At 46.4% G+C, this 27722-nt stretch overlaps 1 protein-coding gene across 2 annotated transcripts in view; it reads left to right on the top strand.

Moving 5' to 3' along the window:
* The window catches only part of LOC142249982 (complement factor H-like), a 375145-nt gene that overhangs the window by 296940 nt on the left and 50483 nt on the right, over positions 1-27722 (top strand). For both annotated transcript variants that reach the window (XM_075322036.1, XM_075322037.1), the window contains 2 exons: positions 8067-8249; positions 23704-23901. In XM_075322036.1, the coding sequence (XP_075178151.1) occupies positions 8067-8249; positions 23704-23901 (381 nt within the window). The remainder of the gene's footprint in view (positions 1-8066; positions 8250-23703; positions 23902-27722) is intronic.

Genomic DNA, 27722 nt, shown 5'->3' on the forward strand with positions numbered 1-27722 from the left:
ACAGGAGGCGCCTGCAGGGTCACCTCACCTGTGTGGCTGGATCATCGGGACCGGAGGACTGGGCGCAGCAGGTGGCGGCGAGGAGGAGACAGGAGGCCTGCTGTCTATCCTGGATCAGGCATTGGGACAAGGGTGCAGCTCTCATCAGTAGCGGCTTCCCCCAGGAGGGCAGTGCCCAGCATTGTGGAGGCGACAATCGGCCCAAACAGGGCATGTGGACACTGTGCTCCTGGCGTCAGGGGGCGAACCCGGCGGGCATTCGGTGGCTGCAGCTTGAGGGACTGTCCCGGGATCAGCGACGGACGACTGGCGAAAAGGACGGTGACGGCTGATCTGAGGGCGTCCTCTGGAGGCAGCCTGGCGCGGTAATCAATTTAAGTTTCAGCCTTTTTGTAGTGGTGGGGGGACAGTCGCTATATTGGAGTAGTGTCTGGAGATATGGGTAGCAGCTGGGGGGGTTTGGAGCATGTGGTTAGTTCATAGGTCAGTTGGTGCCGTGGTCCCCGTGGGGTGTGGGTTCATGTTCTGGAGGCCAGGGGCAGAGTTACGGACGGGGTGGTCTCATGGCAGCGGGGCCGTGAGGGTGCAGGTGGTGTCAGGTCCGGTGGTCACAGTTTCAGGTTGGGGATGGCGAGGTTTGGCGTTTACCACAGTTTAGGTATTGTGAGACTTGGTTAAGGGTGCTGATGATTGCGGCACATGTGAGCGGGTGAGACGGCGCAGTTATTGAAGGTTTGCTGGAGTGTTTCATTATTAATCTTCTGATGCATGGTGGTTCTTATTGGATGAATTATGGTGGGTAAGGTAAAGGGGCGAGGGGTCCCGCGGTACGATGTGTGCGGGGAGTTTTCAGGGGGTTTTTGTGAGTGATGTGTAGGTGCGGGACCCTGGTATAGTGCGAGGGTTGCTGTGGATAATTGAATAAAGGAGAGCGGAAATGTAGGCGAAGGTGAGGTGTTGGTTGCTGTAATGGGTTTGTAGGTTTGCAACCGCATCAATGGTAACATGGGGTTAATTTGTGGCTAGTCAGCATGTTATCCCATTGTGGAGGTTGGTGCTGGGAGGAATGTTGAGTTCAGCGTGACTGAATTGGTGTCAATGTAGGTGTTGGGCAGCTTTGGGCTGCTGCGGGTGAACTCTGTTAATCAGCAAGGGTGGGCTGCGAACGGAATAATGGAGTTCTTTGGACAGCCGTGATTACGGGTGGGGACTATGCGAGTTATGGTTTGGACTAGAGGATTGGGTACTTGTGGTGCATAGAGTGTAAGTCGGATAGCTTAGGGCCATCTGGTATTATTGGGTGTTTTGCATGGGTGAACTCCTGGCATCTGTGGGCTGGTGGAGTCTATTATATATTCATATACAATTTAAAAAAAAAAAAAAAAGGAATGCTTGGCCCGGTGGTAGGTATGGGCATCTGGGTAAGGGTTTGCTTAGGGAGTCGTGGTGCTCCGGTCTCACGGCACGAAGTTATTTGGTTTGAAGGTGCAGTTGTGCGTTACGGGAAAATAGTGGTACACCCCTCGGTGGTCGGCTTTGAGCGGATACTATGGTGTGGCCAAGGTTTTTAATTTTATCTTGGGGTGTAATATGGGAGCTCAAAGGGGTGGTGTGTCACAAGGTTTTTCCTTGAGATCGAAAGGCCCGGTGTTGGTGTTTGGTAAAGTTGTGTCTCCTGATGCCCATAGTTGCATATGGAGTCAATCGGGCCAGTGGTGTGGCTGCAATTTTCCGGTGGGCATGGTATTACAGGTAGCTTGTCATGGTCCGGTTTGTGGAGGGAAGCGGACTGTGCATTATGGTTGAAGGTGTTGTTGGGGACCTTGGGATCGAAGGTAATGCTTCAATATCTTCGCCTCAGTAAGGGGTACAGGGCGATGATTGCGGTTTGTTTTTTGAGGCCGTGTTAATTTTGGGGTGGGGCATGGTTCCGTTAGGCCGTGTGGGCCTCGTGGAAATTAAGTGGGCCTGATTTCGGATGAAGAAGGTCCATTAGTGTGGTAGTTGAGTATGTGGGAAGATTTTAGGATTTTCTGGGGAAGACAGCTCGAGCCTCTGTTGTTGTCAGAGGGTGTGATGGCGGAATAAATCGGTCAGGGGAAACAGGTAGTGATATTTGGCTCTGGGGAAGCTGCAAGGTCAGCTGTAGGGGAAATTTTCAAGGCTATGGATTGCAGTCGTTTTACAGCGGGGTTTCACTTTAGCGGTTTCCTGGGAGAACTAGGTTTGGGGTGCAAAGTGACCCAGTAGCATAAGCAGTGTGAGTGTCATCCTGTTGTTGTATCTCAACCCCAGTGGTAGTTTAATTCAGCTGGAGACAGGAGGAGGAGCAGGGTGACTGTACAGTGGTTCTTTGGTCGGTACTGGGGAGGACGATGGTACAGTCGGTACTGCATTTAATTGGTTATAATAAGGCCAGAGGGGCATGGTGTGGATTCCGGTATAGTTTGGGAGCTTGTGGCATGGTGGGCTTGGGTGGCCGTCAGAGGGACCCGGTGGCTCCTGCCACCAAGGATCAGGGGAGTGCGGTGCAGTAAGGTGGACTGGGTACGCTGGCTGGTGCATATATTGGATGCTCAGAGTTTAAGTGATGGATGGAAAGGTTTTAATGGTTGGTTTGGCTTGCAAGTTGGGGGAGCAAGCGTTGGGTGTGTGGGGGTCCAGGCCACGCAAGGTGTCACGTGGCCTGTCCTGTGGCGGGGGTAGGTCTGGTCCAGAGGCGGTTCAACGGATAATGTTATTTGATTGGAGAGTCACTTGTAGGATATAGTGGCTCCGGTTACAAGGATCTTGCAGGCATGGGTCCTGCAAGGTGGGGGGTATTGATCCGTAGGTGATTCATACCTCATCTCCGGCCCGGTGTGTGTTGCGGCCATTGATCATGTTTTGGTGGTGGAAGGTGGTTTCTGGACCGGGCCTACCCAGGGTTATGTATTGTATTACGTACTGTATTATTATGGTATTACCTATTGTTAAATGTTGGGTTACGCCCGTTGGACGGCGCCCCCTTATGTTAGTGTAAACAATAGGCAATAAAGGGCTGCTGTGGCCATTTTTACCAAGTCGCAAGCAGTGTCCGTGTCTTATTGATAATGGAAATGTCAAGAAAGCCATGGAACCCATAGGGTGTAGGGGCGACATGACAGCCCGGAGGGTAGGGAGTTGATAGGGTTAAACAGTGTTGGTTCGTTTAGGAATGAGGAAAAGAAGGTGATTGGTTAGGGGGTGGAGTGTGGTGGTAGGAAAGGAGGGAGCTTCATGGTGTATATAATAGGAGGTGGGAGTCAATTACCTCCTCTTGCACTTCCTGGATGACAGCTTCCCACCCACCCTCCCTTCTATTGTGTATTGTTATTACTGGTGTGTTTATATGCATGTATAATTATTCAATTTTAAGAGCCATTAAAAAAAAAAAAAAAAAATGAGAAAAGAAAGGATTGGAGAAAGTGTCGTGTATAAAATAATAAAACAAACAAAAAAAAAACGAAAGAAAAGAGATCATTTCTTTGTGGATTGTGATGTATATTGTCATTTGAGATTCTTGTAAGTGGGTGAATAAGATGGGTGGTAATGTGGGAGTATATGTAATATGATGTGTATGATGTATATGTGTATGGTCAGCATAAATAATGGGGATTATGTCCTTTGTCACAGCAGCAGGGGTAGGTCTGGTCCAGAGGAGCTCTAATTGTTACTGGTGTTTGGATGGAGAGCCACTGGGGAAGGTGCAGTGACTCCGGTTACTGGTGACCTGCAGGTACAAGATTGTCTGCAGGGAGGAGGTATTGCTCCGTTGGTGATCAATGCCTTATATATGGGTCAGGGTTGTTGCCAAGGATTATATATTAAGGAGTTGATGGTTGCCAGGGAGTCACAGGTGGCTACAGTGCCCCAGGTGATAGGTAATTGAAAGTACGGGAGTTTTTGGTTTGGGTAAGGGTATTACTCCTTTGGTGACTTTTACCTCATTTAAATATGGGACCATTGTTATGGTCAGTGATCCATTTTGGTGAAATGGTAATCGCAGGAGGAGTCACTGGTTGGGGTCATGATTCTGCATCCAAGTGCAGTGCAAGCACGTGGTTCTGCAAGGCATAGGGGTTTTGATCCGTAGGTGATTAATACCTCTTATCTCTGGGCTGGTTGCAGCCGGGGATGTTGTTGGATTAAAGTCGCTAACGGGCTTTAAGGTTTTTGAGGTCACAGTTACTGTTATGCACATGGGGGATTGATCCGTAGGTGATTGATGCCTCATATATCTTGGCTGGAGGTTGCGGCCGGGGATAATATTGGGTTGGAGGTAAAGAGGAATGTAAGGTTTTGAGACACGGTTGATACTTGATGCTTCTTGGGTGGGGTTTAATCCGTAGGTGATTAATGCCCCCATCTCTGGGTCGGTGTGTTGCGGTCAGGGATCGTGTTTCTGACGGTTGTGTGATTTGAAGGGTCACTTGTAGGATATAGTGGCTTTGGTTACAGGGATCTTGCAGGCATGGGGTCCTGCAAGGTTAGGGTATTGATCCGTAGGTGATTAATGCCTCGTATCTCTGGGTCGGTGTGTTGTGGCCAGGGATCGTGTTTCTGAAGGTTTGTGTGATTTGAAGGGTCACTTGCGGAATACTGCGGCTTTGGTTACAGGGCTCTTGCAGGCATGGGGTTCTGCAAGGTTGGGGTATTGATCCGTAGGTGATTAATGCCTCGTATCTCTGGGTCGGTGTGTTGCGGCCAGGGATAGTGTTTCTGACGGTTTGTGTGATTGAAGGGTCACTTGCGGAATACAGTGGCTTTGGTTACAGGGATCTTGCAGGCATGGGGTCCTGCAAGGTTGGGGTATTGATCCGTAGGTGATTAATGCCTCGTATCTCTGGGTCGGTGTGTTGCTGCCAGGGATCGTGTTCTGGTGGTGGAGTATGGCTTCTGGACCGGACTTATGGCGGGGGTAGGTCTGGTCCAGAGGCGGTTTAACGGATAATGTTATTTGATTGGAGAGTCACTTGTAGGATATAGTGGCTCCGGTTACAAGGATCTTGCAGGCATGGGTCCTGCAAGGTGGGGGGTATTGATCCGTAGGTGATTCATACCTCATCTCCGGCCCGGTGTGTGTTACGGCCAGGGATCATGTTTTTGTGGTGGAAGGTGGTTTCTGGACCGGGCCTACCCAGGGTTACGTATTGTATTACGTACTGTATTATTATTATTATGGTATTACCTATTGTTAAATGTTGGGGACGCCCGTTGGACGGCGCCCCCTTGTGTTAGTGTGTAAACAATAGGCAATAAAGGGCTGCTGTGGCCATTTTTACCAAGTCGCAAGCAGTGTCCGTGTATTATTGATACCGGGTAAGGGTAATTGGGAATAATATAGGAATCAACGACCGGAAAATCCCTCCTGGAAATGTCATGTTTTGAGGGAAAAATGTAACCCCAAGGTTTACAGTTATTCACCAGAAAAGTCAATTGAGATGAGAACAGGTCTCTTATTATAGACTCCTATTATGGACAGAGAAAGAGACACACACACACACACACACACACACACACAGAGACACACACACACACACACACAAAGCGAGACACACACACACACAGAAAGAGACACACACACACAGAAAGAGAGACACACACACACAGAAAGACACACAGAAAGAGACACACACACACACACAGAAAGAGACACACACACACACAGAAAGAGACACACACACACTGAAAGAGACACATACAGAAAGAGATACATACAGAAAGAGACCCACACACTGAAAGAGACACATACAGAAAGAGACCCACACACACACTCATAAGGAGACCGACAAACACACACCGAAAGAGACCAACGCACAGATAAATAGACACACACACATAAAGAGACACACACATAAAGGGACCCCCACATACATAGAGACCCCTACTCACATAAGGAGACCCAAATACACACATAAAGAAAAACACACACATAATGAGATCCACTCACATACACACATAAAGAGACCCCCCCCCTAGACACTTAATGAGACACAGAAACACATAAAGAGACACACACATGTGCCGCCCCCAAGGAAGCAGCCGAGCTGCTCGGATCCAGGTTCGCTGTGGCTCGAGGGTCTTCGGACCCAGAGTTGTGCGGTAACTCAAGTTACAGGGGAATTGATATAGTTTGTGACGCCACCCGTAGTGTATGGTAATTTGGGAGTACCGCCGCTGCCGTTGGGAGTACCCGGGGTGATGAAGTGGGGCGGCAAGGTGTCGTAGCCCTCCACGGGTAGGGGGATGCCCCAGGACTTGGTGTGGGATGCCGTGGGATGCAGGGGTCACTCTCGTACTCACTCAGTCAATAAGCAGACGCTGACAACTGGGTAAACCAACTCTCTGGGTGCCGCTGCCTCTGAGGGGAGCTCGTCCGGGTCCCGTCCCCTATAGTGTTGCCTGGTGATCCGTGACCTGCCTACTGGCACTAAGTTTAACTTCAACGCGGTGGCCCAGTAGTCTGAAACTTGCCGGGCCCCGCTCCCCACTGTGGCTAAGTGTGGGAGCTTGCTCTCAGGGCTCACGCTTGGGATTTTCTGGACCATTTTGGGTTGGAAAGTCCTATCCCCTCGTTGCGTTAATGCCCTGATTCTGGAGCGGGTGGGAACAGATCATAAAGGCTCCGTTCTCCTCAGGTGAATTTTCATGTTGCCTGAAGTTTCTTCCCGACCTAGGGTCTGTGTACCCCGCCGTTCCTTCGGTCCTGGACCGGTGATAGTGCTAGGCTGTCGGCTGTCCTCCTCGACAGTTCCAGGCACCTTTCCACAATCCCCTGCGACCGGGGGTCCGACTCCTCTAGGTCCAGACCACCGTCTGCAACCTAGACAGCTTCTCTTAGGAGCCACCGTTCCCAACCTCCTCTCACTCACTCTCTCTGACTACTTTCTGACTACACTCCTCACCTCCCCTCCCTGACCCCCCAGGTGGGCGACTCTATTCAACTCAAGCCGTCCCGTGCCTAGTGGGTGTGGTGCAGGGTGTATCTAGGATTTGATTTGCTGTTGGAGGCAACACCATTAACATAGGGACCCAGAACCAAGGGGGAGGTGGAATACTGTATGGGAGGATAGATTGTGCAGTACACTGTGACGACCTGATAGTCCAGGGGTGTCACACACACATGAAGAGACACACACACACACACACACACACACACACACACATACATACATAAAGAGATCCCTCCACACACACATAAAGATACACACACATAAAGAGACCCCCAAACACACATAAAGAAACACACATAAAGAGCCCCCCAACACACACATATAGAGACTCACACAAACATAGAGACCCCCCCTACACACACAGACACAAATAGACACACACATAAAAAGAGACATGCACTGAAAGAGACACGCACAGAAAGAGACACACACACACAGAAACTGATTGGATGTTTGAGGCAATATATTGGCTGTTTTGACAGTTATTCTGGATATTTAGCAGGTGGCCTATAGTAACCAATCAGAGCTCTGCTTCTATTTTGTTACAGTTCAAGGAGCTCTGATTGGTTTCTATAGACAATAAAGGAAATTCTTAGTATAAGACAGCTTATGTGTGAGTTAATATAATTTTGTTGGTGACAGTTAGCCAACGCTGTTGTAGAGGTGGATGTACAGTAAGTCAAATTACCTTACCTGTATTCTAATTGTGTGGGGTTTATGAGGCAATATATTGGCTGTTTTGACAGTAAGCAAGAATGTCATTTATCAAAAGGCTCCCAAATAATGAGTTCAAGATAAAGTACTTCACATTACTTTGGCAATCATTTAGTTATGTGTTGCATATCTGTGCTGTTGAATATATGATGTGAAATTCTTCTATTACTTTACTTTTTTAGTTTTAAGAATAACATTTTTGTTTAGTTCCTGAGCTTTATGTGCAAAATAATTTTGTCTATACATTTTATTTTGTTATAGTTAAGAATAGTTAGTTGCTATCCCAGGCATCGCTGAGTAATACAGCTAGTAAACTATAAAATGCATAATTTTGGTATACAATTAATATATAGTGCATTGGTTTTTTGTTTGTTCTAGGAATTGGGGAACAGTGTGGTCCACCACCAACTGTGCAATTCGGAGACATGATTAATATTAGGAAATTTAACTATAAATCTGGTGAATCTGTGGAATACCGGTGCCCAAATTATTATGTTCTAAAAGGAGACAGACATGTGAAGTGTTTGAATGGCGTCTGGGATGAAGCACCAGCTTGTCTAGGTATGTTTTTCTTTTTTCATAAGAGCGCGTTCAGATCAAAATGTTATTCAGATCTGTGCCACACACCAGAGAAGAGCATAATTACCTGTTAGGCCATGTTCACATATTCATTATTTGGTCAGTATGTTTGTTATTGTTACATTAATATTTGTAAGCCAACACCAAGAGAGGGTGAAAAATGCAGAAGTGGTGCAAATGTTTCTATTATACCTTTCTTCTGATTGTTCCATTCCCGGTTTTTGCTTATAGATACTGATGTAAAATACTGAACATGTGTTCATGGCCTTATATTTAGCATGCCAGTGGAAAGTGCTAACGTTTTACACGGAACAGTGGTCTGTATGAAAAAACAAATTGCAGCATATGTCGATGTGGCCCATGCGATAGTCAGGGGTGAGGGGATTCTTAGCAGTCCTCCTTCGGTGGTTCACGCCCCAGCCATCTGCACAGAGCAAGGGGTAAGGGGTAGAGTTGAGCGCGGTTCGCGGCTCAAGTGATTTTGGGGGCTGTTCTAGATCGAACTAGAACTCGAGCTTTTTGCTAAAGCTCGATAGTTCTAGATACTCCGAGAACGGTTCTAGCAGCAAAAAGACAAGCTAATTCCTAGCTGGCTTTCCGCTGTAATAGTGTAAGTCACTCTGTGACTCACACTATTATGACATTTCAGTGTATAGTGTGCGGGAAGAGCGCCTTCAGATCACTGCTGTTTGGATAATGGCGATCGCCTTTTTTTTTTTTTTTTCCCTTGTCTTCCTTCCCTAAGCGCGCGCGTGTAGTGGGGCGGGCCAGCATGTCAGCCAATCCCAGACACACACACAGCTAAGTGAACTTTTAGCCAGAGATGCAACGGCATGTGTGATAGTGTGATAGGATGTCCATGTCACATGTCCCTGCATTATAAAAACGAGTATCTGCCCGTCCGGACGCCATTATCTCTTCTGCGTCTGGGTGTCAGACACTGCTGGCGTAGCTCCTGTCTCCAATACTGCTGTGTACGCCTTATACACAGCGCTATACAGAATAGGGATAGAAGTTTCTATTAGTCCTTTTAAGGACTAATACCTGCAGGGTCACAGCCATAGGTGACAGTCAGGGCCGTGAAAACAGATTTTAACAGCTACACAAGATGACAGCGTCTGTGTAGCTAAGGTCAGGGATTTCCTCGCTGCATTTCCCCATTAGGAGGGATAGAAAGGGAGGTTTCCTTTCCTGTACCCAGACCCACAACCCTGCCACTGTACCCTCCTGCCCTTTGCACACTCAAGCTCATTGTTACAAAGCCATTATAATACCAAACACTGAGGAAACTTAGTGGCATCCTAAAAGTGGCTGTTGGACTTCTGTATTGTCCCACTAGTGCAAAAATATGTGCAGCACGTCTGCCTGCATTGCACACTCAAACTCATTGTTACAAAGCCATTATAATACCAAACACTGAGGAAACTTAGTGGCATCCTAAAAGTGGCTGTTGGACTTCCGTATTGTCCCACTAGTGCAAAGATATTTGCAGCACCTCTGCATTGAACATCCAAGCTCATTGTTACAAAGCTATTATACTAGCAATTTATGCTGCCAGTTTAAGGGCCGTAGTTGCATTGTCAGGGATAATTATTGTTATTTATTCTGCTGTTAATAAACCTAGACCACCGCTGCAATCTACACCACCTCTCAATTTTTACTACCACATTTTAAGTGCACAATCTTGTCGCAATCAAAATGAGTGGCAAAATGACAGATGCTGGTGGAAAGGGGAAGAGGCGTGTTGGAAAAGGAAAAAAAGGGTTTGTCCGTGGGGAAGGTAGCAAAGCTCCATTAACATCTGCTGAAGATAGACCATCTACCTACAAAAGTAAGATGTCTACTACTTACCGTGGACAATCCGATGTGCTCCCTTTTTTACGGACACGAACAACTGGAACAAAGGTAGATGATGGCCAAAAAAGGAAAATGCTTGAATGGATCTCAAGTGGTCCAACAAGTGCCCTCTCCGCCACCTCAACTACCGCATCCAAAAAACACCAGTCCTCTGACTTGTCATCCCAATCACACTTGCTTTCTCCCAGCTCTGAAGTCTCCATCCGCCCTGCACAGTATGGTGGAACTGAGATGGCTGAGTCTGCAGAGCTGTTCAGTCACACTATAGCCTGGGAATCAGAGGTCTGCTCCCAAGCTACAGTGAGTACAGACCAGAAAATGGTCTGCAGTGATGCCCAGAACCTTTGTGACTCTGATTCAGGCCGTGAGGACCAAGTTTCTGAGCAGATTGTTGACCCTTTGTCTATAACAACAGGTGTTACAGTTTGTGACAATGAGGAACATACTGATGACGATGAGACGCAGATACCAGATTGGGATGACAACTTAAATATTCGGTCAGGGCAAGAAGAGGCTCGGTCTGAGGGTGAGGGGAGTGCAAACACAACAATTGATGAGGTAGTAATATGAAGAAGGAAAAACAGGGCACTGCTTCAATGGAAACATCTAGTTAAAACACTGGCCACTGAACACAGAGAGCACTCAATGTGCTGAGAAGCTCTGTGTATTAATGCAGGACTTCCAGGGAGGACTGTGTAGAGTTACAGCTACGGGGTGCTTATTCAAAAGGGATCAGAAGATGACACTTCAATATAAAAAGAAAAAGAACCAGCACTCACCGATAGTTGCTGTGTAACACTCTGGTTTATTTCAAATCTGGAGGGCACATGCTACGGCGTTACAGGGAGGGAAAGGCGATGGTCAGCACACCCATCGCCTTTCCCTCCCTGTAACGCCGTAGCATGTGCCCTCCAGATTTGAAATAAACCAGAGTGTTACACAGCAACTATCGGTGAATGCTGGTTCTTTTTCTTTTTATATTGAAACAACAATTGATGAGGAAGTTCTAGATCCCACCTACTGTCAACCCACAGTCAGGCACTCGAGGAGGTCAACAGAGGCGGTGGAGGAGGATGCAACCGACGACGAAGTTACCTTGCGCCTTCCTGGACAGAGTCGGAGCACTGGTAGCACGTCTACAACTGCATCCTCAGCCACCACTCTGCCTCTGAGCACTAGTCGGGGGGGCTCAGCAGGTCGCATGCCCTCTAAGCCTTACCTAGCCTGGTCCTTTTTTGACATACCAAAAGATCGCCCAAATTATGTGATCTGGAAAATTTGTCGTGATTCTGTTAGTAGAGGGCAAAACCTCAGCAGTTTGACAACTTCTTTCATGAATCGTTACATGAATAAATATCCTTTGTCCCAGTGGGAAGCTCACCGTGCTGCAATGCGGCCTAGCGGAGCGAACCATCTACCGCCTGCCCCTTCCAGTGCATCCGCGCGCTCTTCATCTTTTAGGACTGTGGGGACAGCTGTCACACCTGGTTTTCCACGCACAACTTCCACTACTGTAACCGCAACAGGCAGTTTGCTAGGTAGGTCGTCAGTTGGTTTGGAAGGGGAAACAAGTACGTGTGTACAGCTCTCTCAGACATCGATAGCACCAACGTTGGAAGAAGGCAACATCATGTCTCTGCCTGCACTTTCCTCACAAAGCTGCATTTTTCCAGGGACACCCTACTCAACACCGTCTACACACAGCAGCCAGATCTCTGTCCCTCAGATGTGGACAAATAAAAGGCCATTTCCTGCGACCCATGACAAAGCTAAGAGGTTGACTTTATCCCTCTGTAAGCTCTTGGCTACCGAAATGCTGCCTTTCCGCCTGGTGGACACACAGGATTTTAGAGACCTTATGTCTGTCGCTGTGCCCCAGTACCAGATGCCCAGTCGCCACTACTTCTCTAAGAAAGGTGTGCCCGCGCTACACCAGCATGTCGCACACAACATCACCGCTTCCTTGAGAAACTCTGTGTGAACGGGTGCATTTCACCACCGATACTTGGACCAGTAAGCATGGACAGGGACGTTACATGTCGCTGACTGGGCACTGGATAACTATGGTGATAGATGGTGAAGGGTCTGCTGCACAAGTCTTGCCATTCCCATGACTTGTGTGTCAATCCTCTGCCTGTCCAAGTTCCGCCACTGCTTCTGCCTCCTCCACCTCATCTGGGTCCTCCACCTCCACCCCAAGCCTGCCTGGTCAGGCCACCAGCGTTCTCACTGCGCAGAAGGAATCACGCACCCCTCATTACTATGCTGGCAGCAGAGCGCAACGGCATAAGGCGGTCTTTAGCTTGACATGTCTTGGAAATAGGAATCACACAGCGGCTGAGTTGTGGGCAGCTCTGGAGACTGAGTTTAATAAATGGTTGTCTCCACTCAACCTGCAGCCTGGTAAGGCCGTGTGCGACAATGCTGCAAACCTGGGTGCGGCCCTTCGCCTGGGCAAGGTGACACACGTACCTTGTATGGCTCACGTGTTGAACCTTGTTGTCCAGCAATTTTTAACACACTATCCCGACCTAGATGGCTTTCTGAACAGGGCACGAAAACTGTCTGCTCACTTCCGCCGTTCAACCGCCGCAGTTGAGCGACTTGCATCGCTCCAGAAGTCTTTCGGCCTGCCGGTTCATCACCTGAAATGCGATGTGGCGACACGTTGGAATTCGACTCTCCACATGTTACAGCGACTGTGGCAGCACCGCCGAGCCTGGTGCAATACGTCATGACGTATAGCCTGGGCCAACGAGATGCAGAGGTGGGGCAGATCACCCTGATGGAGTGGTCTCAGATCAAGAACCTATGCACCCTTCTGCACAGTTTCGACATGGCGACGAATATGTTTAGCGCTGACAATGCCATTATCAGCATGACAATTCCAGTCATTTACATGCTGGAGCACACGCTAAACACTATTCGGAGTCAGGGGGTGGGACAACAGGAAGGGGAGGAACCACAGGAGGATTCATATGTGCAAGACACAACAACATCACCAAGGTCCAGACGTTCATCATCACCAACGCGGCAGGCATGGGACCATGGGGGACAGGGATCAACAAGGGCGCATGGTAGCAGGCGAAATGTTGAGGAAGGTGCAGGAGAACATGAAGAAATGAAGGACGAACTGTCCATGGACATGGAAGACTCAGCGGATGAGGGAGACCTTGGTCAAATTTCAGTTGAAAGAGGTTGGGGGGAAATGTCAGAGGAAGAAAGAACGGTTAGCACCTCTATGCCACAAACACAGCGTGGACTTGGTCCGCATGGCTGCGCAAGACACATGAGCGCCTTCTTGCTGCACTACCTCCAACATGACCCTCGTATTGTCAAAATTAGAAGTGATGATGACTACTGGCTTGCCACACTATTAGATCCCCGGTACAAGTCCAAATTTTGTGACATATTTCCAGCCATTGAAAGGGACGCACGTATGCAGGAGTATCAGCAGAAGCTGTTACTCGATCATAGCTCGGCTTTTCCACCAAACAACCGTGCAGGTGCAGGGAGCGAATCTCCTAGTTGTAACTTGACAAACATGGGACGGTCTCGTCAACTCCAACAGTCTACCCGTACCAGTAGCAGTGTATCTGGTTCTGGTAACAGCAATTTTATTGAATCTTTTCATAATTTTTTTAGACCCTCCTTTGCAAGGCCACCAGCGACAACAAGTCTGACACATAGTCAATGGCTGGAGAGGATGATACAGGAGTATCTCCAAATGAACATCGATGCCATGACTTTGCAAATGGAGCCTTGCTCATTTTGGGCTTCAAATCTTGAAAAATGTCCAGAGCTCTCCACTTACGCCTTGGAGATTTTGTCGTGTCCAGCTGCCAGCGTTGTCTCTGCACGTGTCTTCAGTGCTGCTGGGTGTGTGCTGACAGATAAGCGCACGCGTCTGTCCAGTGACACTGTGGACAGACTAACGTTCATCAAAATGAACAAGTCATGGATCCACAAGGAATTTACTACCCCTGTGTCATCCTGGGGAGAGAAAATGCTTGTGGATTTGGAATGTGCTTGATGCAAATCAAAACATCCTGTTTGCAACTAGGGCACAAGTGCTGCCACTGATGGGGTTAGTGTCTGTGTGGCCCAATTTTTGGAAATAAAAGGGAGACTCCGCTTGGAGTCACCTTGCAGTGTTTTACATGATTTTAGAAGGGCGTGCCATGCCTATATCTGTGTCTCCTCCTCTTTTTCCTTGTCCAGCTCTTTTGTTGTCGCATGAGTATATGTCCTTGTCACTTTCCCATGTGTTTGTGTTGTGTTGTGAGTTGTTTGTCACCTTTTGGACACCTTTTGAGGGTGTTTTCTAGGTGTTTTTATGTGTTTGTGATTGCCTCCCATTGTTTCCTATGCTGTTCGAGTTCGGTTCGACGAACCGAACTCGAACGAGACCTCCGTTCGGCGAACTCGAGCCGAACCGCGACCGGTTCGCTTATCTCTAGTAAGGGGTTAATAGCAGTGATCCTGGAGGGGTGTGTCATTTTTGTGTGTGCAAGCCATTCCTGATTAGGCCATCGGATTTTTTTTAACAGTCTTTTACTAACAGTTATGCACAGTGCTTTCAACACATTGATACTGTGAGCACAATACTTAAACAAGTTCTTTACAGTGTGTTTAACTTCAAGAAACAGTTTTACTATTGAGACTGCTCCATCTTTTCTGGTACTACTACTGCTGTTTATCCATTCTCCTCCTTACTATTTGGCACCACAATTTCACACAGTAAAGTCAGATAGCCTGCCTTGGCCAGGGTTTCATCCCACCCACAGGGACCTGTTCTCTATAACGGTGTTGACCGCCTTTTGGATTTAGCTTATCTACCGTATTCTCCATGCTGACGTGTTCGCCCAGGTCTATGCCAAGTCTCCTCTTGAGCACTAGCACTGCTGGAGTCAGTCCACTGATCGAGAAACCTCTGTAGAGTTCAGGCCTGGTACCCATGTCTGAGGAATGGAAGTGACCCTTTACCCGTCCTCGATTGGATTCCTTTCCAGGCGCTCTGTTTTCAATGTGACCCTGAGGGTCAGTTAATGGATGTGACAGAGACCCACTTTCTATGGCCTAAGGTACTGTATCTGTTGGGCTAGCAAACTTCTTCTACTCATTATACTACCCACAAGTACAGCCTTCTACACTCTAACCACTACTGACTAAATTTGGACAGAGTAAGGCTGTAGCCTGCAGCTGGCTTCTGCTCCTATGGGTGACCCACAGAACTTAAGGCCAGAGTCACACTTGCTAGTAACTCGCGCGAGTCTCACATTGCATCACCCGGCACGGCCACACATTCTACTGACAGGAGCGGGTCGGTTGCATGTATCTCTATGCAGCTGAGATTCTCCCCTCCAGAGAGTGTGCGGCCGTGCCGGGTGATGCGATGTGAGACTCGCGCGAGTTACTAGCAAGTGTGACTATGGCCTAACTGTTAACTACCTATAGTCCTCCTGTTGCTAGGGAAAAGCTGTTCTCTAAACGAGGGATCAGTACCTAAACCTGGCCACTAGATGGTCATAGGTACACTTTATGTATGAACACATTACTTACATCAACACAGTTCACATTTTGTACAGGAGGTTTGACAAGAGCCATGCAGTAAAGCTCATAGTGTATGAATACGGAACAGCCTCATTGTTAGAGGTCCTCCAATATAATGATTGTGACCATATCTCTAGTATAAATATATAAGTAATATTAATGTAAAGAAAAGTTGTGTAGCAGACATAGTCATAAATGGGAAAAAACGTTTTTGTGAGTGATCAAGTTCTGGAAAGTTGTCAAATGATCAGACTTTTTAAGAACATTTGTGGGAACCACATTCTGGAGTATGCAGACGTGGGCATGTGGACAAGGATTTGTTTGAATTATAGTTTGGTATGTGAGTGTCACAGATGTGAGTGGCACGTCACAGATCAGCTGCTATTTCTACCCGGAAGTAACACCGGCATAGCGTCTCCTATACTCCAGCGGTGGACACTGCGTGTCTCCTTGATTTTCTCTACACTCATCTACTAGGTAAGACCTTATATACACCATTAGTATCCTCTTATGCTTCTGGTTTAACACTTTGTCTCACATACAGTGTGTCCACCCATATCCTGTCCACCGCCATTAATTTGAGAACGGCGGCAGCTATAAGCATAGAAGTGGTGTGTAGGTATAGTAAAGTAGCCATGCTCTAGGCTATGAAACCACCTATAGAGCTACCTGGTGGAAAACAACGGAGTTAGCATTTTTATCTTAAAAACGGAACGAGATAGAGAAAAAAAGTGAATTACAAAGTTGTAGGCCATCATCAATTCAATATGAATCGACACTTTGCATACAGAAATGCTATGATTAAAACATGCAAAACTCACAAGGCTGCGGACGTGAAGCGATACCTCATGGAGACCTTCCTACAAGTCATTGGGTATGACTGCTGCGTGGAGTTGCCTCCTCGCTCACCTGATCTGACCCCATTGGACTTCTTTCTGTGAGGTCACATCAAACAGCAGGTGTATGCAGCCCCTTCACCAACATTGCAGGACCTACGACGGCGTATTATAGATGCTTGTGCAAACGTGTCACCTACCATATTGCACAATGTGCAGCAAGATACAGTATGCTGTCCAGAGTCCAGATGTGCATTGCAGCTGATGGTGGCCACTATGAGCATCAAAGTTAAATAAGCGCCATATGCGTGACCAGCATTCAATGTTTTGGGGGGGTCATGGGTTTCATATCATAGCATTTCTGTATGCAAGGTGTCGATTCGTATTGAATTGATGATGCTCTACAATTTTTTAATTCACTTTTTCTCTCTATCCCATTCCATTTTCAAGAAAAAAATGCTAACTCCGTTGTTTTCCACAAGATGGCACTATAGGTGGTTTAATTGCATATCGCATGGCTACTTTACTATACCTAGACACCACTTCTATCCAATTTTCCTTGATATTCCACATGTTGTACACTATTATCTTCAATTCTTTGCACAAGCAATAGACATTGTGTGCTGACATTACGATCCCATTAACCTCTTAGGGTAAGGTTTCTTTTCTTTCTTTTTTTTTCCATTTTTCTACATTTCCTTTTGTTTCCAGTTTTCTCCATTGTATTTCCATTCTTTTGCTATCTAATCCTTCTCTTTTTCTATACAGCTACCATTATCCATTTTTTTTTCCTATATCCTTCAAGGTAACAGTAGCCGCTCCTGCTCATCATCTTGTTCCTTCATCCTCAGGTTCGATACATTTTAATGATGCTGTTTCATAATGATTTTTTTCCTCTTTAATGCACTTTAAAGACACTACCTGTCTTTTTTCATTTACAGTAGGTCATATAGCTTTTCCTGCTCCCTCATCTTTAAATACTCTATGTACAGTCAGGGCCAGAAATATTTGGACAGTGAAACAAGTTTTGTTATTTTAGCTGTTTACAAAAACATGTTCAGAAATACAATTATATATATATTATGGGCTGAAAGTGCACACTCCCAGCTGCAATATGAGAGTTTTCACATCCAAATCGCAGAAAGGGTTTAGGAATCATAGCTCTGTAATGCATAGCCTCCTCTTTTTCAAGGGACCAAAAGTAATTGGACAAGGGACTCTAAGAGCTGCAATTAACTCTGAAGGCGTCTCCCTCGTTAACCTGTAATCAATGAAGTAGTTTAAAGGTCTGGGGTTGATTACAGGTGTGTGGTTTTGCATTTGGAAGCTGTTGCTGTGACCAGACAACATGCGGTCTAAGGAACTCTCAATTGAGGTGAAGCAGAACATCCTGAGGCTGAAAAAAAGAAAAAATCCATCAGAGAGATAGCAGACATGCTTGGAGTAGCAAAATCAACAGTCGGGTACATTCTGAGAAAAAAGGAATTGACTGGTGAGCTTGGGAACTCAAAAAGGCCTGGGCGTCCACGGATGACAACAGTGGTGGATGATCGCCGCATACTTTCTTTGGTGAAGAAGAACCCGTTCACAACATCAACTGAAGTCCAGAACACTCTCAGTGAAGTAGGTGTATCTGTCTCTAAGTCAACAGTAAAGAGAAGACTCCATGAAAGTAAATACAAAGGGTTCACATCTAGATGCAAACCATTCATCAATTCCAAAAATAGACAGGCCAGAGTTAAATTTGCTGAAAAACACCTCATGAAGCCAGCTCAGTTCTGGAAAAGTATTCTATGGACAGATGAGACAAAGATCAACCTGTACCAGAATGATGGGAAGAAAAAAGTTTGGAGAAGAAAGGGAACGGCACATGATCTAAGGCACACCACATCCTCTGTAAAACATGGTGGAGGCAACGTGATGGCATGGGCATGCATGGCTTTCAATGGCACTGGGTCACTTGTGTTTATTGATGACATAACAGCAGACAAGAGTAGCCGGATGAATTCTGAAGTGTACAGGGATATACTTTCAGCCCAGATTCAGCCAAATGCCGCAAAGTTGATCGGACGGCGCTTCATAGTACAGATGGACAATGACCCCAAGCATACAGCCAAAGCTACCCAGGAGTTCATGAGTGCAAAAAAGTGGAACATTCTGCAATGGCCAAGTCAATCACCAGATCTTAACCCAATTGAGCATGCATTTCACTTGCTCAAATCCAGACTTAAGACGGAAAGACCCACAAACAAGCAAGACCTGAAGGCTGCGGCTGTAAAGGCCTGGCAAACCATTAAGAAGGAGGAAACCCAGCGTTTGGTGATGTCCATGGGTTCCAGACTTAAGGCAGTGATTGCCTCCAAAGGATTCGCAACAAAATATTGAAAATAAAAATATTTTGTTTGGGTTTGGTTTATTTGTCCAATTACTTTTGACCTCCTAAAATGTGGAGTGTTTGTAAAGAAATGTGTACAATTCCTACAATTTCTATCAGATATTTTTGTTCAAACCTTTAAATTAAACGTTACAATCTGCACTTGAATTCTGTTGTAGAGGTTTAATTTCAAATCCAATGTGGTGGCATGCAGAGCCCAACTTGCGAAAATCGTGTCACTGTCCAAATAATTCTGGACCTAACTGTTTATTTTCGGATATGGATCTTTTCTTGTATTTACTCTTTTTCCTTTGTGTATGACTTCATCTGACTGCCTTTTTCTACATTTTAGATGCCCCTCATAGCTTTAAACCAAAAAAAAACATTTCTTTCCTTGTCCATTTTGTTGTTTCTGTCTATCTACGTACAGCTAGACAAGCTCTGTGCTGCCCTTTCACTTAGACACATCTCATACCTTTTCTTCACTTCGTAGTGTTTTCAGCACATTTCTCTCATACACTCTCTTCCTCCATGTATCCTCCATTCCCTTTTTCCCTCATCACTCCCATTTTTTTCTATATTTTCATTGCAAACCAATTTTTGTAATTTTTCTTTGTGTGATTTGTGTTCATTTTCTACTTTTATGTTCACATATTCCTGTGTTTACACTACTTTTTATGAAATTGCACATGAATATCTTAAAGATGGACAGTCGTTTTTTAATTTTGGCATTTTTCGTTTGTATACTTACCAGTTCCTCTGAAGGTCAGCACATTGACCGAAACGTCTGTGATTGAAGGGTTTGCTGTTATCAATAAAGTCTTCAAAGAATTTCAAAAGATTCGATTGCCTGGTTCAATTATACTGAATATACCCTTAATGGCTGACAAGACCTTTTTTGACACTGTCACGGTAGCCTCATTTAACGTGAAGGGTATTAATTCCCCCCCCTAAACGCAACTAAATAATGACCTTGCTAAGGAAAAACAAAACAAAAATAGCTTTTTTACAAGAAACGCATTTTAAAAAGGCCATGTCCCAGACTTATCTCACTCAGCATTCCCCATCTAGAATAATAGTAATAGTTCTTCCTCCTCTAATGGAGTAAATATTGTGCTGCGAAAGGCTTTGCCCTTCATGTTAAAATACTCTTAGACCCAAAAGGCAGATATTTCCTGTTAAAAAGTTTCATTGCTAACACCCTTGTTACAATCTGCAACATATATACCCCTAACCAAGGACAGACCACTTGGTTATTAAAACGTTAGAAACACTATCCCTCTTCAAGCAAGGCATGTTTTTGGGAATACCTTTGGGTGGGAGTGGAAGTGATGAGGCAAATGAAATGGCACTCGGACAGTCTCTGGACATCCGAAGGCTGCCTCCTGTGCCGTCAAGTTAAAAAGGAGACTCGATAATTTTCTCCTGGGATTGGATGAAAGTGAGTGGTCCTTGCAACTTTTTATAAAGGATGAGGCTGTTATAAGTAGCAATCTGGATGAGATAGATTACTACCTTTTTGTACCAGGCCCTTGTCTTCCGCTTGACCTTGTCCGACAGGTCAACACCACCCATGAGCTTATTATATTCTGTTATGCAGAGTGGTTTCTACTTGTCTCTGGTGGTGCCCGTCTCCGACTGTCACAGTGATATCCGCATGCAGGGTGGTCAGCATGTATACATCCTTCCGATCATGCCACTTCACTGAAAAAAGATAAAGATAATCTGAGAATCCAGCTCAATAATATGGGGTTTCTTTATTTCTTATTATATCAAGTGCATAATGACAGCAAACATCACATCAATGCGTTTCAAGTGCATGACTTAAGAGTGTTTCTTGCACTTGAAACGTGTTGATGTGACGTTTGCTGTTATTATGCACTTTATAAAAATAAGAAATAAAAAACCTTGTATGTTTTGAGCTGGATACTCAGATTATCTTTATTCGTTTGGAAGCCATGGCAAGGCTGGATCCGGGACTCCATACTGAGGATGGATGGATGGATATGGTGGTGACCTTTTTGATTTTTTTTTTGCAACTGAAAAAAGATAATTTGTCAATGACCATGATGCACCCCTCTCCTAAAGTCTGGACATCAACTGTAATGGTAAACTGACTTGACTTTTAGGGTTGCTCCACAAGCCCCTGTATTTGAAGCTTGGAGGGATTTATATAAGTGTATACTGGTGTAATAATTATTGGTGTACATGTTGTACCATGCCTCAAAAAATGAGGTCATTAGCTCCCAGACAATTTTAACTGGATACCAATTGTCTGGGGACAGTGTGGGTGGTTAATTTGGTGGTCACTACCTTCATAAATGAGAAAAGTTCATGCATATCTGCTTGTGAATTCACACATTTTATATAATTTTTTTCCATATTTGGCATGTTTGGAGAGGATGAATTGGTGGAATGACAGATGGCCCATCAAGGACTCGTCTATGGAAACATTTTGGTCAGGGGTAAAGAAATTTAGGAAGGAATCTTTTAGAAGGGAAATTAAGGGTCTCAGTTTGTGAAGGCAGTTATAGTTTTGGGTAATTTATTGGGGGGCTTGGGAATTGTAGCTAAAATGGAAGAATCGTAAAAGGGTTTCATATCAGGATCAGGTCATGACGGCAGCAAATACAAATATAGATCCCTCTCCCAGACACAATCTGGTATATATGTCCCCATCCTGGTTTCTGTCCGCTTCCTGGTATATATGTCCCCTTCCTGATATATACCAGGAAGAGGATATATATATATATCAGGAAGGGGACATATATACCAGGAAGAGGATACATATATATATGTCCTTTTCCTGGGCTCCTCCTGGTATGTGTCTGCTGCAAAAAGAAAACAAAAACATTTTACGCCCTCCTCAGCTCCCTTGTCGCGAGGCGTCCTCTTTGAGCCGTGATGCATTTCAGCTGGAAGAGCGCCCTCCAACGCACATCCAGATGACGTAATGCAGATGCTGGGTTGGTGGACCCCCCTCCACCGCCGGCGATCTCCCGCTCCTGTCTTCAACTCATGGAGTGCTTCCCTTTCCCCGCTGGCTGCCGCATCCTCGCCACCTCCACAGCTCTGTGTTGCTTGCAGCAGTGTGATAAGGTCGCAGAGTGATTACTTCATGCTGGGCCATGGGATGACGTGCCTGCACCCTGCTCTGCTCCACTGACCTTGCCGTCAGAATCAACACATAATATGCATGTGATGCCCCTTTGCATGCAAATTAGAAATGTGTAGTGGCCAAAGCAACAAAGCCAAGCCCCTCTGCTACCGCTGTGACTGGGGCCCGTGAAGAGGAGGCCTGGGCCCAGAGCTTGATAAAGGTAAGTCATTACCCGGGGCCCAGGGCTATTCACTGGGCCTGGTACACAAGTCATACTTGTCATGCCCTGATGGCGACTCTGACAGTACTGCCTTTATTTTACAATGCTGGGGTGAGAGATACCGGGCACTGCTAATCCACGTATGGCTGAAAGCCGCAATCCCATCAAGGGGAAGATCCGGGTGCGTGTCCCAAAGGAAGGATGATGCAAAATCCAGAAACAGATATGAAGGGTCGCACTCCACAAGGATCTCAGCAAAGGTAAGTCTTTATTCCAGGTTCAGATCATGGATACAGGTGGTGGGGGAGGGTGAGGGCGTGCAACATGTTATGCACGCAGTACATAACATGTTGCACGCCCTCCCCCTCCCCCACCACCTGTATCCATGATCTGAACCTGAAATAAAGACTTACCTTTGCTGAGATCCTTGTGGAGTGCGACCCTTCATACCTGTTTCTGGCCTTTATTTTATACATGAAAATCCTGCTGATTGGTTCCCTTTAAACTTTTACACCAAAATCCAATGCTTGACATTTTTTGTTATGAACAAAAATGGACAAATCTAAGTGGCATGGCTAATATTTTGTTGTGAATTAGCTGCCAAAGGTAAGCAAAATGAGATTGAGAGTAAGTTATAGTATGGTCTCATACTTTAAGCATCAAATTTAGCACACAGCACGCACCTCAGTGATAAATGTGGAGCGTCTTCAGACGACTTGGACAAAGCTTATGCTGTGTAACTATTAGAAATGTAAAAAATAAACAAAAGCCTGCAGTGTATCAGAGAAAAGGTAGGTAATTGTAATGAGGGTAGATGTCAGTGTGTCTGAAGGCTATTTTACACACTGCGATATCGGTAACGATATCGCTAGCGAATTTACCCGCCCCCGTCTGTTATGCAACACGGGCAAATCGCTGCTCGTGGCGCACAACATCGCTTACACCCGTCACACCTGCCTAGCAACGTCGCTGTGACCGGCAAACCGCCTCCTTTCCAAGGGGCCGGTTCATTCGGCGTCAGAGCGACGTCACTAAGTGGCCACCCAATAGCAGAGGAGAGGCGGGGATGAGTGGGCCAAACATCCCGCCCACCTCCTTCCTTCCTCATTGCCGACGGGACGCAAGTACGGTGAGTTTCCTCGTTCCTGCGGTGTCACACATAGCGATGTGTGCTGCCGCAGGAACGACAAACAACCTCGCTACTCACTTGTTAACGATTTTTGGTGTTGGAGCGACCTCTCCAATACCAACGATTTTTACCTCTTTTGCGATTGTTTTAGGTCACTCAGAGGTGTTACATGCTGCAATGATGCTAACGGCGCCGGATGTGCGTCACAAACACCGTGACCCCGACGATATATCGTTAGCGATGTCGCAAGCGTGTAAAGCACCCTTTACTGTCCCTGTCTAGGGTAACATGAACCTGCTGATGTGTTCCTATAGAATAAAGTCAAGTAAAATAACAGGCTAAAAATGTTGTTTTTTTTTTGTTTTAGAGCCGTGTGTGACAAGAGAAAAGAACATGGATGAAAATAATATAGTGGCAAAGTGGAGCAGTACAAAAAAGCTTTACATTATACATGGAGACATGATAGAATTTAGCTGTAAACCTGGATTTGACGCTTCTCCTGACACACGGATGAGAGTTTTTTGTGAAAACGGAAAGCTGGACTATCCTAAATGCATCAAAAGGAGTAAGTGTCAAAATCTTAGATCTTTCTCGAAGGATATTTGCAAGAGGCAGATGTATTTTATTTGTATCTTATATTTTTGGAAATATCATTGTCCTTTTTTAAGGCACTGGTTAGTGCATGCTGATGGGGAACCATATCTGCTGATATATACTCTCTTTAACTTTATTAGCAACATTATAATACTATTTCAATTCCTGCCAATGTTTTCCATGCTAAAAAGAGGTGTAATTTAGAGACCTAGACCACAAATTGACATTTCCTACAGAATTGGGTCAATTTCTGGAGGGACAACACTATGTTTGTTGCGACAAATGTTGATAACCAGACCCCCATATATAAACTGAATTTGTTGTTGCAGTAACCACAATAATAAGCAGCCATACAACACAAAAAAACAAAAATCATACAGCTCACCAGACCATTGAATTTGGGTGCAGTGCTCGGAAACTTGGACTTGCATCCAGGAAGAAGCTAGAAACCATGTAGAATAACAATTCCAGCAGCCGCTTGAATAAAAATTGGGTTTAATGAAAAAAAATTAAAAATACATAAAAAACAGCCAAGATGGACAAATGTCCATCTTGGCTGTTTTCATGTTTTTTTTTATTTTTAATTTTTTTCATTAAAGCCAAGTTTTATTCAAGCGGCTGCTGAAATTGTTTTTCTACATGGTTTCTAGTCATACAACACCCCCAAAATAAAGACCCACTTCTGCCAGACGTGGCGGTCGGAGGTGACTATCAGGGGGCAGCAGTGTGCCACTTCCTGGAATCATAGCCAGTCGAACAGTGGGTCGCATTGGCTTTCAAATATTTAGCAGTATCGTTGTCCCTATGACAAATATAGTTAACTGCTGATTGTAGCGAAAGCTTAATAGAATAAAATTAATTATGACTCGCCCACCCCAGGGCTATGGGACACCCGGTGCCGGGCCGGACTAGTCCGGTGGTAGTCAGTGGTGGCTGGGCCCGGCTCCGTGGCCCTGGTGGGTGTCAGTAGAGTATGTGGCTTGATGAATAAAGTTTGTGTTCGTGACGCCACCTGTGGTATGCGGCTATTAAGCCGCCGCTGCTGTGTAAAGCCTCCGGGGTGATGATATAGCAGCAATGGTGGTACTGCTCCCCACAGGTGGAGCGGAGCCCCGGGGACACTGTTAGTGCTCGTGAAAGTCTATGGTGTTGTGTGGCTAACACGGTGCAGGGCCGACAGGCAATGAAAGAACCAGGCACAAACATCAGTCTCTTTACCTTTTCCTCTTTTACTTTGGAAACAGTCCAGTCCTGGGAGACCGTTACAGGTGGTGATGGGGATCCGGTCGGCCTGGAAGTACTTGGGGTAATCTTTCTGACCAGCTGAGTATGAGGCCTACTCCTGTGCTTTTCTTTGTTATGATAGGACCCTGCTTCTCTGAATCCAGCAATGGCCCTCTTTGCTGCTGGGACCGATGGTACGTCCCTTTCCCTCTGTAGCAGGCTGCGCAGGCCCTCTCTGGTGCTTCTCTGCTGGAGTCCACACCGGGCCCTGATGCTGCGGCTGTGTGTTCGGGATGTATATGGGCCAGGTGCTTGCAGCTCTCCTGCCCTTCGGATTCGGCTACCAGGGGTATTTCAAGCCCTGGTGGCCACAGACTCCAATGTCCGAGTCTCTTCTGTGCCTCTCTGCTGCTCCTGCTTCCCTGGGCCAAGCTACTCTAGCTCTAGGCCCCAGATCCACAGGACAGCTCACTCTGCGTCTGCTCACTAGCACCTCTCTCTACAGACTGACTACTACTTCCTCCCTCTGGTCAGATTTGAGGAAGGCTCCCTGGAATTCCAGGTTCAGAGCTCCCCCTGCTGGCTGGAGGGAGAACTGCATTGGATGTTAAACTTGCTGGCCAATGGACCTCCCAATTACCTCCAGGCTCAGCATTAACCCTTTTGGAAGGGCAATGCTGTTGTGGCGACCAGGTCCTGGGGCGCCACACTCCCCCTTAGTTAAATTCAGTACTCCCGGACTGTAGAGACAAAACAAAACAGGTTACAACATTTCATCCCATTATGGGAGGCGCATTACTTAAACGTTACCAACTTAAACACTACTATAAGAGTCCAGTGTGGCTCCCTGCCGGGTGTCCATTACACTGCTCCATGGGGGACCCGCCGCGATCAAACCCCCAACGTAGGCTCTGGGCGTGCGTCAGAGCATTGATGACCCCACTCTATGCACGCCGGACGGGTTTTTCTTCAGGGGTGTTGAGCACACAGGTGCTAACTATGAACAATTTAGGTGTTGGCCACCCATAGTCCAGTGGCCCAGTTGTCCATTTACTTAATCACCTAAGACAAAAAGCATTTTATACACAACATTACAGACATTTCACATAACTATTTACATTCTGTTAGGTATTTTATTTTCTATGTTCTATACCTTGGAGGGGGCTGTCCCCGGGTGCTACGTTGGGACCGGCGTAGCTCTGGGGTTTGTCCCTGACTACTTGGAGTGTCTGCCCCCCCCGTGTTATTGGTAGGCCTAACCCTGACAGGGATGCACGTTGGTTGCCTACGCGAGCTCAGATTCGCCAAGGGTACAGCAGATTCGCCACTGGCAGGGGGTTGAACCTCCGGTTCCACTGCTGGCGTGTCATCTTGTGTTGGAGCGGACGGTTCTTTAGGTGGATCTGGAACCTCCTCTGTTTCTGGCTCGACCAACTGCGGGAACGTCAAAACTGACACCACTATGGCATTGTTTATTCGGGTCCAAGTTTTGGGGAATTTTCCAAGGATTGTTTGGATCATCTCCTCCTCTTTTTCCTGACTTTGGGGACTTTCCTGTACTTCTTCCACTTCCCTTTGGATCCTGCACCGTTCAGGGCACGCTTTCAGGCGGTCTCGAGAAACTGCTTGATAGGTCTTGCCTTCATCCTTGCTTATGAGGCATACCTTACTGTTATCAAAGTTGGAGGGGATAATGGTGTAGGGTTCCTTCTCCCACTGATCATCCAATTTATGCGCCCTCTGCTTCTTCTTGAGGACTTGTTCTCCAGGTGCTAAGGGAGTTGCTGGGGCTGTTTGATTGTAATGCTGCTCTTGTCTCATTCTTGCTTGAGACAGGCTCCTTTCTACGCATTCCTGGATCTTACGGTACTGCTGCTGCCGTTCGGTGTCCCAATCCTCTATTTTCTGAACCGCCTCAGGTGACACAGTCCCCATCTCAAAGTCTACAGGTAACTTGCCAGGTCTGGCTCACATCAGGTAAGCAGGGCTGCAGTTGGTCGAATTTACCGGGATATGGTTGTACAAGTCTACCAGATCTGGTAACTTCTCTGGCCATTGGTTCCTTTCTTCCAAAGGTAGAGTCTTGAGCATATCAATAACCACATGGTTCATCTTCTCGCACAATCCATTGGTTTCAGGGTGGTACGGTGTGGTTCTGATTTTCTTACAACCGTACATGTTACAGAACTCTTGGAACACTTCTGCCTCGAATGCAGGACCCTGATAAGTCAGTACCCTTTCAGGGTAACCGTGAGGTCGGCAAAAGTATGCCTGAAATGCTCTCGCTGCTGTTCTGGCTGTCTGGTCCTTCACGGGCACTACTACCAGGAAACGAGAGTAATGGTCCACAATGGTGAGGGCGTACACATAGCCTGACCGGCTTGGTGTTAACTTCACGTGGACCAGGGCCACCAACTCCAGGGGCTGCTTCGTGACAATTGGCTGTAGGGGAGACCTCTGGCTGGCATCATCTTTCCACCTCAGGTTACACGGACCACAGTCTCGGCACCACTTCTCGACTGTCTTTCTCATGTGCACCCAGTAGAACCGATCACGGAGTAGGGTCTC

This window comes from Anomaloglossus baeobatrachus, chromosome 8, assembly GCF_048569485.1.
Source record: "Anomaloglossus baeobatrachus isolate aAnoBae1 chromosome 8, aAnoBae1.hap1, whole genome shotgun sequence".
NCBI classification, from domain to species: Eukaryota; Metazoa; Chordata; class Amphibia; order Anura; family Aromobatidae; genus Anomaloglossus; species Anomaloglossus baeobatrachus.